A 13998-nucleotide genomic window follows, 5' to 3' on the forward strand; every position below is an offset into this window, starting at 1 on the left:
TCTATATTCTTTCCCTCTACATTTCTTCGACTTCGTAGAACGTTCCAGGTGTTTCCATTGATCGGCTTGCGTTGCCAATTGCGATGGTAGGCAAAATAGAGACATTATTCTAGCCGTCCTCCTTTCGCGACTCGTAAAAAGTTCCCCCACGTCGTAAGAATATACTTACCTGCTATGTGAGTTGTCCTGCGATAGTCGTTCGCTTATTCGTTGATCTAGGCGTAATAAAAAATATTTGGCCTTCCAGCAAGTATTATACGAATTAAAGCTGCGAGTATAGGTAAAAAGAAATAAGGTATGTTAAGCCATCGGTCGATTTTGCATTTCAGGGCGGAATTACTGAAATAACTGGAAATGAATTAAGTGATCTATATAAATTAAAAGCATGTTTGATACGTCCGTCATTGCAAAAACGGCCAATAGCTAAACCGCGATGATCAACATGGCTTTTCATATCAACACGTTTATTCGGATTATGCTGATGTGTATATATTTATAGAGAGAGATCTATAATTATTGTAAATACACGTAATATGGTCGTCGTAATTTCAATTTTCAGCGCACGTACGTTTCACTCGTCGAGAGCTCAATTCGAACATTGGGAAACGTAAACGGAAGCGCAAAATTTCGTGCGTGAACGCACGCTTCGAACGACTATTTTTTTTTCTTTTTTTTTGTTTTATCAGTTATCTCTCTCTCTCTCTCTCTCTCTCTTTCTCTTTCTCACACATACACTCACACATGCATGCACGCGTCTTCGCTTCGTAGACGAACTTTGACGTATAATTATATAAAAAATCTATGCCGTTGCGCACAGCTTTCGCGTAGAAAAATTATTAATTTAAGGACGACAGTGTGTGACACACGATAAGGATGAATAATAGTAATGATAACATCGTGACAAACATGCTTCGTGGAAATGTAGTTTGTTGAAGAGAATAATAATACTCGTCCGTGGATGTTACAAAAAAGTGTAACATATTATAGGATCTCTTTCGATTCGTATAAATCCTCGGGACGCAGGAACAAAAACTGAAGGACACAAATGATCGCATTCATAACGCGAATTCGCGCAAAAACAAAAAGAAGATAGACAGAAAGAGAAGAAAAAAAGAAAAAGAGAGAGAGAGAGAGAGAGAGAAAGAGAGAGAGAGAAAGAGAAAGAAAGACAGAGAGACGGACGAAGAGAGAAGAAACACAATTATCCGCCTGTATCAACAACTGTCAGGCAGGTATTGTCACTTTCTTTCACGATTTCGCGAGTTATGATTTTGTGCAATATGTCACGTATTCATAGGTATTTACGTAGAAATTCATAAGCGTTCTTCAAAATTGACCTTTAAATCCGAAATGATTTGGCAAATGGGTTACGACTGTTCAGAACCGGTGATCTCTTTTGAAATCAATCTCTCGTTGAGTACATTGATGAGATGAAAAAGCGAATGAAGCCTGGCTTCGTCGACCTAGTGACTCTATTTCTGGAACTTTTAACTCCGCGAAATATAGTTGGGACGTTAGCGGCCGAGTTTCTCATATCTCTTCGACCTTTAATAATTCCCAGCCATTTTCACAGGGACTAACAGCGCATAGTAATTATTTTAAAATCTAATGTTCAATATCTAGTTTAAGTATACGTATTTATACGTGCAATATGTATATACCTATGTAAGTGTAACTTCGTTAAAATCATTTTTACACGTAGCAATCTTTCGATCTTTACCTTAGCTTTTCACTCTCTCTCTCTCTCTCTCTCTCTCTCTCTCTCTCTCTCTCTCTCTCTCTCTCTCTCTCTTTCTCTCTCTCTTTATTATCTATCTATCTATCTATCTATCTATCTATCTATCTATCTATCTATCTATCTATCCCTCTCTCTCTCTTTCTCTCTCTTCATGTATCTCGTTCTATCTTTTTCTTTTTTCCCCTCTATATTTTTCACAAGCGCGCATGCAGACGTACACATCGGCTTTCTTTGAATTGCATATTCAGCGTTTCCTTTTCATAGTCCGAACAACGATAAAGGAGTCCGGAATATTCAAAGTGTTTTTTGAGCGTTAAGAGGAATAATATTTTAGTATTAAAATTATTCCCAGATAAAAGGCAATGAAACGAAATTTAGTGATGTACGTGGGTAGGTTGTCATCCCGTGTATTTTCTTGATCCCTTTTAAACTATATGCACACTGACTCCGCATTACATTGCATATTCATTGGTTTCCTCCTTGTTCCTACGATCTATCGCGGTAAACCCAAAATATTGAATTGTTTGCGACAAGTTACGATGAAAAATATTTTCGCCTTGTTCCCTTCCATATTGTGCATGGCAATGATAATACACGTTAAATGATTCTATCTACGAAGGGGAAAATAAAACGTACGAAGTCGAGTCATTCGAGGACGAGTCAATAGAAACTATTCGAAGAATTCAAACTCGAATTAATCGAACTAATCGAATTCTATAAATAGATGTATTCAAAAGTTCGAAGCTTAGCAATAAGCGTACAGTGACATTATCGTTAAAAAGAGGCCGATGGAAAAAAAATTACGAGGTATCGATGTTGAATGAAAAATATCAAAAATGGCGAAGATAAACTCGTTATACCTTGTTGCTTTCGTACTGGCCCGTATTCGCTCGCAATTTCTCGATAGTCTTTCGTGCATTCGTACGCACGTGGAATAAAGATATATGTAGTGGAGCACCGATTATCCTGATGAATAGTGGGACAACATAATTCAATGAATCAATAATCGCATATCTCTCCGATTATTTCGGCGAAACTTCGAGATGAAAGGAAATGAAAATAACATAGCTATTATTCGAAACGAGCTTTTAAGTAAAATCGATGTTTCACTTAATCTTCAATACCAGCAGTACACGTATTTTGAATTATACGTCGGAAGGATCGGCACTCCACCGATAATATAGTTTCGCGCTTGCTTTTCATGTATACATGCATACTCGCACACACACATACACATACGCATACATTCGTACATACATATACATATATATATATATATATTTATATATATATAATATATCTTTATATTTGCTCTGCTTAAATTTACTTCGAACGTTTATTAATTATACACTCGTTTTCTTTCCGTAATTATCGCCTCTTTGCTCAATTCACATCGCGCGGAGGTATCGCTTACGCGCACTTTGAAAAAATATCGGCGCTGTACATCGGAGGAGAATATATTTTACAATGGATAAAGGTGAATAAAACGAAGGAACGTGTCCTCGTTTCGACGTCCTTTTCGCACTATACGAATATCGTTTGTGTACGTTGACGTAATTCAGTCGCGAGCAGTCGAGAGAGTCGGTGAAAGAGCAAATCTTTCTTACCCTTTCTTTCTTTTTTTTTCTTTTTTTTTTTCTTTTTTCCTTTTTTTTTATCTAACGAAGTCGATTGAGATTCGAGTGTGTAAAAATTTAATAATCGATCGAGAAATAAGTCGATCGGAGAAAACGTAACGAGCGGCATTGAGAAACGCGTAGAAACATGCGGGTATGGGTTGGACAATGTGTAAAGAGAGATCGACGAAAAGAAATTATTGTCATGGAAAAATTTCCAACGTACCAATTTGCATCGGATCGCGACGTGTTATTACATTCGTCCATATTTGTCTTGTCGCGAAGAGAACTATATCGACGACAGTCCTTCGTCCCTGTCTTTATTATTACTCGTCACACAATTAAACTTTTCCCCCACTCGTCGCATCGTTATGTACAAGGTATTTACAAGATTCGCGCTTGAGTACGCGGAAAAAGGTTGATACATTCGTACGATAATGGACACCCGTTAGCGTTCGTGCATACGATGCACGTCGTCACATGCGGCGTCGAGTTTTACCGATCGCGAAATGTTCCAAATAAGAAAATTCATCTCGGTATATACCTTTTATATAGATACATACACATATGTATATAGGTATCTATCGTGCGAACGACCGCGTCGCTTCCGTGCCAGTTTCGACGTTGTGCGCGTTCGTCGTCAGTCGGTAGGACAGCACATCCGTCCGCAAATTTCAAATTCCGCGTTTTTCCGCGTCCAATGAAGGTCGACGACCGGCATCTTAATCGTCGTCGTCATTGTCGTCGTCGTCGTCGTCGTCGTCGTCGTCGTCGTCGTCGTCGTTGTCATCGTCGTCGTCATCGTTGTTGCGGCGAAAACGAAAGAAGCGTATCGAATCGCGCAAAAAACGGGCTTTGGTCTCTCGTGAAAATTGTACGAGAAGCCGATCTAAAAATCATCTTCTTATCAACGTTTCTCCATAGCATTTATTTCTCGTTTTTAATTTAGGCAGAGAAACGTAAGTATGTACCTATGCTAATAGGCGTGTACAATAGGCACGCAAGATTGTGAAAGAATCTTGGGATCGATGTTCCGTGAAATAGTTTCGTCTTTTGTCAACGTCGTCGTCGTCGTCGTCGTCCTTATCGTCGTCGTCGTTATCGTAATGTCGAAGATGTAGGAATTAGAAGAAGAATAGGAAGGGAAGATCGGATGGGGAGAAAATCCTTTTATGTTAAGAAAGAGAAGGGAATGGGTTTTAGGCGACGCACGGAGAAAGAATGCGAGTAATAAGAATGTAAGAAGATGTGTCGTGGGTGGCTACTGGCATACCTGTTGTAGCAATTTGCGGTATGTGTTTGAACGGCTCCCGGTTCGGAGAAGACTCTTTGGCGTGGGATGCGACGCGACCATATCAGACGTAATATTCGTTAACGCCGAGCGCGTCGGAATCGCGTCCCTATACGCAGCTTTCCTGGCTCGAAATAAGTGGCGTGCGAACGGTGACGACTTCCCTTGCCGGATGCTTGCTCGTAGTACCGGTCAATCCGGTGACACCGGTCATTCCGGTCACCGTCGAGTCATGCAGAAGTCCGCTCATCGTCGAGAGCGGCGTACTTCCGCACGAAGATGTACTCTTCACCGTGTCTATTTTCGGTGGCCTTGCGCTGTGGTCTATGCAAGCGTATACCGTCGCCTCCTTTGCGTACGATTTTCCGCCGACGATAACACCGCTTCCATATCCCTGAAGACCTCCGAGACCGGTAACGCTTCCTAAATTTGCTAGTTTCGTATCCGTTCCCAAAGTCGACAAAGTGGTTGGCCTCGCTAAGCAGAGTTCTGCATACGTCACTTCCCCAGATAACTATAAATATAAATATAGATACAAAATTGACATTAAATCTCTGATATTTCTTATCTCCTTTCCGTTATTTTCTCTCTCCTTAACGAGCAATCGCTGACAAATGGAAGCAAATTTTTCCATGCGATATCACATTACGCGATCGTCGCATTACGCGATCATCGCATTACGCGATTAATCTCATTTATTTTAGAATACTGGATAATATGATAAAAGCAGTGGAAAGAGAAAAATCCGTTTATACGTCGAGGTAAGATAAAGATCAGAATAATTTAGATAACCACGAGAGAAAAGGAAAATCGAGGAAAACGGCCAAGCGTGAGCATATATCTGCACTTTTACCTTCGAACGTCTGCCAATGAGTTCCTTTTTTTTCCTTTTTTTTCTCCTCTTTTTCCTTTTTCTTTTTCTCTTATAGATGATAGTATTTTCACGAAAGTTCATTCAAAGTCCGCCATGATAATCCCCGAAAGATACGATTATTTTCGACAGTTCCGCCAAGGACTTGGATTCGAAGCAAAGAAGAGAAACTTTCCTGCTAATGAGCGTCCACTTTCGAAATTTCAGACTTCTGGAATTCTTCTCGAAGCACCTACCTACCAACCTACCTAGCGGAACGGCTTGCTAGAATTTGTTCGTTCGTTCTCATCCCGAATAAGCAAGAAATTCGAGCGGCCAATGGAAAATGGAGAAGGTCGGTCGATACGAACAAAACAAGGAAATTATCGAGGCATAATCAAAGTTTCCGTCTACGGAATTTCGTCTCTCTCAATTCCGTTTTTTTCCCCTTTTTTATTTTTTGTAATCCATATCGCAGACGCTCGCCGCGATTAATTTGCCGCGAAATTGGAAGAAGAAAGTTAGGATCGATTGGTCGGCGATAAGGAAAAATAAACGAAAGGAAACGAAGGAGATTTTCGAAGGATCGAATAAAACCTAGTTAAGTCGTGATATATAGAAGAATTAGGAATTTTCTTTCCAGGATATTCAACTTGTATTTTCATTACAAATGATCATTGTCTCTCCTTCTTTTTCTTTCTATTTGAAAAGAGCGATTTACATCCGAGGTGTCTGTTTTTGTTAGGAGAAACTTTGTTTTTAAAATGTTTGTTCTTCGAAATAGGTACTTACTATCGTTACCAATAGGTATCGAGAGTATGTGAATATTTTTATACTAACGAAATCAGTTCTTTTTTGTTTATTTAAATTAATTAACTGAAAGCTCCAATCGTATTTTCTTCGTCAACTAACTGAATCGATATGTTTTAATGGACTAAAAGTATTCCGAATGGACGTAAAGCAGATAGGTTGTTTCTAGATATGAGAAAGGCTTTGATAGAAAATATCAAGCATTTATTCGTCTTTGATGGAAACTCGGTCTGAAAGGACGTGGTTCTCGAGCATTCCGGAATATTATGATTTTTAAAAGGCAGAACTTGGTTTGCAAATATCGTATATAATTGTATAAATAAATATTGTAATAAAGTTTCGTTTACGTTGTTCAGTGGGAAAGTTTTAACAATATTTACCGGTAAGGTTGGATAATTGTTGTATTCGTTGTAACCGGTAAGTCCCTGAAGATGATTGTTCTGCTGCGTTGGAAGTGAAGACGGTGGTAGACCATCCGGTGTGTCTTGCGTTGCCAGTGGTGTACCCGATGTTGATCCAGTCAGTTGATAATCTGAATCTTTTGTTACAATTAGATAATAACGTCTCGTTGTTGATTTCTCCATTACATATAAAAATTTAACGCCCTTAGTAGATCGTCCATAGCGGACGATTTTCATTTCCTTCGTTAATATCGAATATTTCATAAAACGCGTATTCTATTTATTCTTCTTTTTGTTTATTCAAAACTATAATCCTGTAGAAAGCCATAAAGATCTAAAGCTCAAAGTTCTCCCTTCGATAGAAATCTATTACCGAGAAACTATAATGAGCTCTGTGGAAGTCCGTATATAATTCATGATTTAGGAAGTTAGGATATAAGCTATGCGTACGATGTATCAAATAAATGATGCGCTAATCGAAAATCCGAGCACGTAGAACGAGTAGGCACGTTATGACTCGATATATAGCTATTATCGATCGATCTACGAATATCATTTGGTAAGGCAAAATATAGATACTTACATATATACATAAACACGCACATAAGTAGAGACATAGTCGTACATATATACATACCTTTATTAGTTGGTACAACGTCCGGATTTCTATCATCCGCATCGTAAAGATCTTCGGAACTAGGTGCTGTAGCTTTTTTCAAAGGCAAATCACCTGGTCTCTGAGCTCGTCTCTCGCTTCGTACTTTGAGAGCTGCTAAGATTGTTCCGGTAACTAAAAGCATGGCGCTAATTACACCGATAAGACCAGCTAACAGAGGTGTTATTTCGAACGGCACCGGAGTACCTGTAAACAAAACGCGCACTGCTCTCGTGCAAGTACGTCTTTGGAAATTCTTACGATTTAATTCTTACAAGAAATCTTTTTTTAATTTATCTCGATCTTCGAATTTCTACGTTATCAATACTACGTTTTACGTTAAATTGCACAACGATGAGCTACGCTTGTTCTTCCAACGTATTACTTAACGAGTTTTAATTAAGAAATTAGGGACACTATTAACAATGATCAACGTCTTTAATAAAATTAAATAGACAATGAATTTTAATGAAATCGTGAGTTAAAAGGTCAATCAGCTCGTTTCGTCTCGTTTATTATCGATGATTTTTAATCGGTGTTCAAAAACTGTAGGTTAATTATAGGTTTGTTCGCATTCATACTTTCGTTCTTTTCTTTTTTCCATCTTTTCTTAAAAGTACGGCCTTTTTAATAGGATCTCTTCACGAAGAGTGAGAATACGGCAACGATACGGCGCATTAAGCCGTAACGATCGAAGCGATAATAAGATAGTCACGAGATAGCCCACGCTTTACGTACATCTACGAAGGGAGACCAGAAAAAAATACATTTCCAGATTCTCAAAGTTTCGGTTACGATCGATAGATCGTTAAATTTTTCCAGTTTAACGAATTCCTCGGAGCGAAGGTTGTACGGTTATTAAATGATAATATAATCAAATTTGTAGTTTCTAATGGATTAAAGAGGGATAAAGGAGAAACGATGGAAAAAAAATATAATAAAGAAAGATGACGTTGAAAAATATATTTTACATATTTTCCGTGAAAATATTTTATCAAACGGAATACGGAATTTCGTATGACTCGAAGATGGTGGTCAGGAAATTTTATTAAAGTTTTATGCGCGACGGTGCTCGCGTAAAGTTGATCGATTTTTGAACGGATCTCTTGGCTTTAAGTATGTATTCACGTGTGCAAGTATAGACCTAATCGAAGATAGACAGAGTGAACATCGAGAGTCATGAATATATCGATGCGATCATAAAGGTGTTCATGTATAAAGGTGCGAGGAAACTGGCTTGTGTGCGCGCGCACGCGCGTTCAGTCTCAGGTACTTGGCCGAATCGCATCTCGACGCTCGGGAAACTGACCGAGAGCAATTTCACTTGTAAATTCGTCTCGGAGCCGATATATACGAGCTACCGAGTATATCCGCCGGCAGTGGATCCTCGCTGGTAGCGTAGTTCGTATAGCCTAGCTTCGATTCGTACACCGACGACGAGAATTCCACTGGCCGGTAATCCACTGGATGAATGCAAGCAAGAGATCGACTCGGTGTTCTATTTTCTCAAGTACTTAGAACTTGGTCTACATGTAAATTGTGTTCGATTTTGCAACCGATTATAGTTGTTTCTCGTAAAACCTTATACAATTTCTCTCTCTCTCTCTCTCTCTTTCTCTCTCTTGTTCTCTCTATCTCCTACTAGTCTTTATCTCTTACTCTGCTAGAATCTCGTTCAAAGAAATTTCATTACTCGCCGTTAAGCTGCTCAATTTTCCTACAACGAATCCTATTCAAAACTCCTTACTCATTATCTCTCGATTAAGGTCTCTAGTGTTAATAGCAAAAGCTTCCGAAGTAACTTACCGGTCTGCTTCTCGGCCACTTTTAAAGTAAAACCTTCGAGCAAGATCAGTTCGCTTCTTCCTTTCGCATTTACGGCGTACAATATCATGTTGAGAACTTTGCCCGGTTCCAACCCTTTTACAGTAAACTGTGGGTTATCGCTGGTTTCATTAGCCCGTAGAAGACCCGTTTCTTGATCGAACACCTCTAGAAAGAAATGTTGCGGTTGACCTCCGTCGAAACCTGCGGTGCATTCCACCGAAAGTGATTGGGTTGTTTGATTGGTCAGCGTGCAATTGTAAGGAGATTCTGGTTTCCCTGGTGATGAGAAAGGAAGAGATTAAATCTTTCCGATTCCGGTATCATAATATTAACGATAAAACAAATAAACGACAAATAAGTTTTTCAAACAGACTCGAGCGAGATTATAAAAAAGCTACAAGGTATTTAAAAAGAAACTTTTTTGGATTAACCTCCGCGGAACGTGACGCTTTGCCGCGAGGTTTCGCGAACGAGCAAATGTTTCGAGTGTTGCCATAACTTTTCCTCGTGAAACTGTAGATTCGTCTTACGAGTGGCTTGAGAAGATAGGGGCCGAGCGAGATGCACACTTATGTATGTACGTATGTGAGTTATGTAGGAATGTACGTACCCGCGGGTATGATGTGAAATATGCAAGCGTTCTTCTGCTGGCCGGCAGTGTTGCTCGCCCAACAAAGCACAGTGCCATAGTCCATTTCCGTGACCGGTCTGTACGTGAGGACGCTTTGGCTGTGCCGAGTAGAGTTCTTGTAACGCGCCTGGGGCACGTCGACCATCTCCTCGGTATTGTTGAAGGCCCACCGAAAGCTTTCGGGAGGTGGATACGCTTCGACCCTGCAGACCACCCCTGCGTCCTCGTGACGTGCCACTCCATATATGCGCTTTTGTTCGGCCACGCAGATTGGCTTGTCTGCGAAAAGAAAAACCAACCCCCCGCTTCACCATATTTCTTTTCTTCTGACATTTTTTCCCTTTCTCCGTTCCTCTCTCTTTTCCTCTCTCTCTCTCTCTCTCCCCCAATTTTTTTTTGTCTTCTTTTTTTCGGCTCTTTTTCTTTTTACTGTCAGACACTACCGTATTGTCCTTGGAAAAGAGCTGAAAGAAAAATCGAGACGCGATACCGTAAAGAGGGACCACTGCGAGTACAGTTTACGCACATTTATTAAAACTGCGAAAAGGACGACGCGTGGCGGAGTGACCACGCTTTCGCGCGCTTTCGAAGGGAAGATCGATGGGCGTTATTCCCCGGCTCGTTCCAATAGTTTTGCCATTTTTCGTGTACGTACGGCAGCCAGCAGGACGGGCTTTCGAGAGTTGGTCGGTTTGCTCTCGCGATCGCTTTATTTTTTTTTTTGGTTTTTGTTTTGTTTTTTTTTTGTTTTGTTTTTTTTCCTTTCTTTCTTCCACCTACCGTTCGCGAATTCACCGCTCGTCATCGTGTTTTTAACGAATAACCGTAACGACTTTTCGACCGGGTGACTTTCCTGCTTGCGGCCGACATTGTATGTTAGTGACTCTCGCTAACGCGTTCTCTCACTTTTTCCAGAAATGCGTGTGTAAATAATTAATTAGTATTTTTGTTATACATATACGTATTTGCTAAAACAACCGTGGAAAAGAAGCATTTTAATGGAGGTATAATATGGAAGAAGAAAATTGAATAGGTCCGTTAAGTGAGAGATGAATATTTCTACAAAAACGATTAATTTGTAATTTTTAAGGTGAGTATAAGTGGCCATTTTCTCTTGAAAATTATTATTTTTTTTTGTTTCTGTATTTTTTATTTTCTTTAAAGAAATATTTCAAATATAGATTAATTTGACGAACGACCCATTTATTTTTGTTAATTAGAAGTATATTTAATATTATTTTATGTAATTGGTCGTGTAAGCCATTCTTTGAATTATATAAATCGTCAAGAACTATAGGATTACTACTAATGTCTAGAAGATCCACTAGGAAGGTTTTGTGGTTCGGCTTTAATTATAGTGGTATTTCTACTGAATACCTTGGTAGAATTGTCATCATAGTTGGGCTTTTGTTTACAGCATGCATGCGATTTTCCCGATTTACTAAAAATTGAGTTTTTATTTAAATTACTTTTTAATCGCAATTTCTGAAAAAAACTTCATTTTTCTAAACAAATGGCTCGTTTTTTTTGTCAGGAACTATATAAGGTCGTTTCTTGATTTTTGTATAATTCATTTATAACATTTTCGTGACGCTACATGTCTAGAATGATAGAGGAATACGTATATTTGCAGTAAAATACACGAAAATTGTAAAAAAAAAAATAAATGTAAAAAAGTAATGTAAAAAAACGAGCAAAAAAGTTCTATTTTAATTCCTAATATATGTAGTTCAATGAAACTAAAAAAAGAAGTTCATAAACCATATATATAACTTGCTAAATTTAACATCAGCGAGATAGGTCATTTATACTCTCCTTAATTCTAATATTGAATATCACGTTTAGAGATATGCATTACTTCATACTTCTATTAGTAAGAACTTATTCTTAAACCCCTTATAGTAGGCAAAATATTTCTGAATGTAGTAAAGAATTTATGTATCTAAATACAGGGGTTGAATAGATTGTGTTCGACGAAATACAATGCATTATTTTTAGACGCGATATATATATCCTCATAATAAAAAATAGCAAACAATCTTAAATTACAAATAATAAACTATTTGATTATGTACATGGTGTCCGTGAAATTTCGATTCATTTTGATGAAAACGTAACTAATTCTCACTTCTATGAAATAAAAGAGATAAGCTAAAAAAAGTTGATTGGACTTCATGCAGACTCGTAGTGTACAGTCCTTTTTTCTTCGTAGAAAAAACGATTATTGGCAACGGTTATCTCGATATGTTATAATACTTTTTGGTGCCGCAATTAATGGACGATGGAATTTTTTATACCGTTGTGTTTTTTCCTCATTTTGCAACGAATATACGAGACTACCTGAATGGAACCTAGCAAGTGGGAATAGACAGGGATTCGCAAAGATTATGACCAGTGTGTTCACCCGATTTAACACCGTTAAACTTCTTCACTCGAAGATTTATCAATACCAAAGTTTATCGAACGAAAGTTAATAATCTTCAAAAACTTAGACTTCTAGTAGAATTCGAACTGCTATCGACAGCATTACAGCATATACGTTACAAACAGTTCTTCGAGTTACAACGGAAAGTTAAGAACAATGTTTCGAAATATAAGATGATCACGTCGAATCGTTTTAAACTCTTTTCAACAATTTCATTTTATTTCATCAAAATAAATCGAAACTTCATGGACGACATTCGTGATACATTATTACACCGAATGTTTTTGTTATAATTCGTCTCCTTTTCTTTTCTCTTTTTTTCGTAGATGCGTACAAAAGAAAAGAAAGGAAATGTAAAAAGAAAAAGAGGAAAATAAAAGAACGAGAAAAACTCACACATGATTTTGAGCTCGACACTATTGCTATAACCATCGCCCTCGACGTTGCTGGCGACGCAGGTGTAATTTCCGGCCTGGGAACGATTGACTTTTCTTAGAGCGAGATCGTATTGTTGCACTATCACGCCGTTCTTCGCGTTGTTCTGAATGACGTTGCCCTGGAACGAAGCGTACACACCGAGATTAGATCGGAAATCTGCGAGGAAAAATATCGAGGGTAGGGTACGGTTTCGCGAAAAGCAACGTGGTAAGAAGCGCAGAAGCGGATACGAGGACGAATGGAACGGTCTAGGAGAGGAAAATAGGTCGGGCAATGCGACGAAGTGGAAAGCGAAGGAGGCACGCGTAACATCGAATAGAAGACTAAGACCATTTTCGTGACAAAGCTCTCTCTTTCTCTCTCTCTCTCTCTCTCTCTCTCTCTCTCTCTCTCTCTCTCTGTCTTTCATTCTCTCCCTCTCTCTCAACTTCTCTCTTACCTCTATCTATCTATCTCTGTCTCATTCGCTCGTATTCTCGAAGGAACGAAGGATTACATTTTCTAGGAGAATTTCTCCAGGATCGTAGTTACATATAGAAGAGCTTTCGTAACCGAACGTGAAGACTATGACAAAGGAGAATAGACAGACGCGTAGTTAAAACCGAAGCTCGGGATTAAGAGAGGCAGTGAATAACGACGAAGTAAAGGAGAGAGAGAGAAAAAAAAGTAAAGGGGAAAGAGCAAAGGACAAAGAGAAGGAAAGTATAATGATGTGGGTAACTACGTATGTAAACCGCATTATGTATACCGGTATAAAGAGAAGATAAGCAAAGATGAAGTTCTTTTGATTTTCAGAGAGGACATAAAAAAAGACAAAAATAGAAAAAAAAGAAAATAAACGAGTCAAAAGGGCTCATTGTTAAGTCGTTACTCGTCGTAGAGAGCTAATGTCTATTCGTGCATGCATGACTGTATATGCACACGTGTATATGTACGTCTGCATCGGTCTATACGATAAGATAGAAACAAATTCCCGTGGGATCGACTTACGTTGTGCTTCCAGACGACTTTGTAAGCCCAGGGATTCGCACGAACCTTACATTCAAAGTAGACATCATCGCCTTCCTCTATGTCGTCGGGATTCATGTTGGAACCAAGCCCCAATCGTAAGATAGGAACGACTGAAAGAAAAAATCAATGTTCGTCAATGTGATTGTCTTAAGCTGCTTACCCATTTCTACTTGTACATATTCGAGTATAACGTGGTAGACTGAAACAGAGCTTTCCATTGAATTTGTGATTATATCTCGTACGATGTGATATGTCATGAAAATACAAGTTTCTTCGTTAATTACTTCGTGGAAGGAAAATTTGTT

At 38.7% G+C, this 13998-nt stretch overlaps 1 protein-coding gene across 6 annotated transcripts in view; it reads right to left on the bottom strand.

Annotated features, from left to right (window-relative positions):
• Window positions 1–443: 443 nt before the first annotated feature.
• Window positions 444–13998, bottom strand: part of LOC122635551 (synaptogenesis protein syg-2-like) — a 170876-nt gene continuing 157321 nt past the window's right edge. For 4 of the 6 annotated variants that reach the window (XM_043825936.1, XM_043825889.1, XM_043825908.1 and 1 more), the window contains 7 exons: window positions 13673–13803; window positions 12641–12800; window positions 9799–10098; window positions 9168–9464; window positions 7344–7586; window positions 6686–6843; window positions 444–5159 (listed from right to left, as the gene is read on the bottom strand). In XM_043825936.1, the coding sequence (XP_043681871.1) occupies window positions 4755–5159; window positions 6686–6843; window positions 7344–7586; window positions 9168–9464; window positions 9799–10098; window positions 12641–12800; window positions 13673–13803 (1694 nt within the window). In that variant the 3' untranslated portion in view covers window positions 444–4754. The remainder of the gene's footprint in view (window positions 5160–6685; window positions 6844–7343; window positions 7587–9167; window positions 9465–9798; window positions 10099–12640; window positions 12801–13672; window positions 13804–13998) is intronic. The other 2 variants (XM_043825927.1, XM_043825917.1) reach the window with 2 other exon arrangements.

This window comes from Vespula pensylvanica, chromosome 1 (genome assembly GCF_014466175.1).
Source record: "Vespula pensylvanica isolate Volc-1 chromosome 1, ASM1446617v1, whole genome shotgun sequence".
In the NCBI taxonomy this organism is placed as follows: domain Eukaryota; kingdom Metazoa; phylum Arthropoda; class Insecta; order Hymenoptera; family Vespidae; genus Vespula; species Vespula pensylvanica.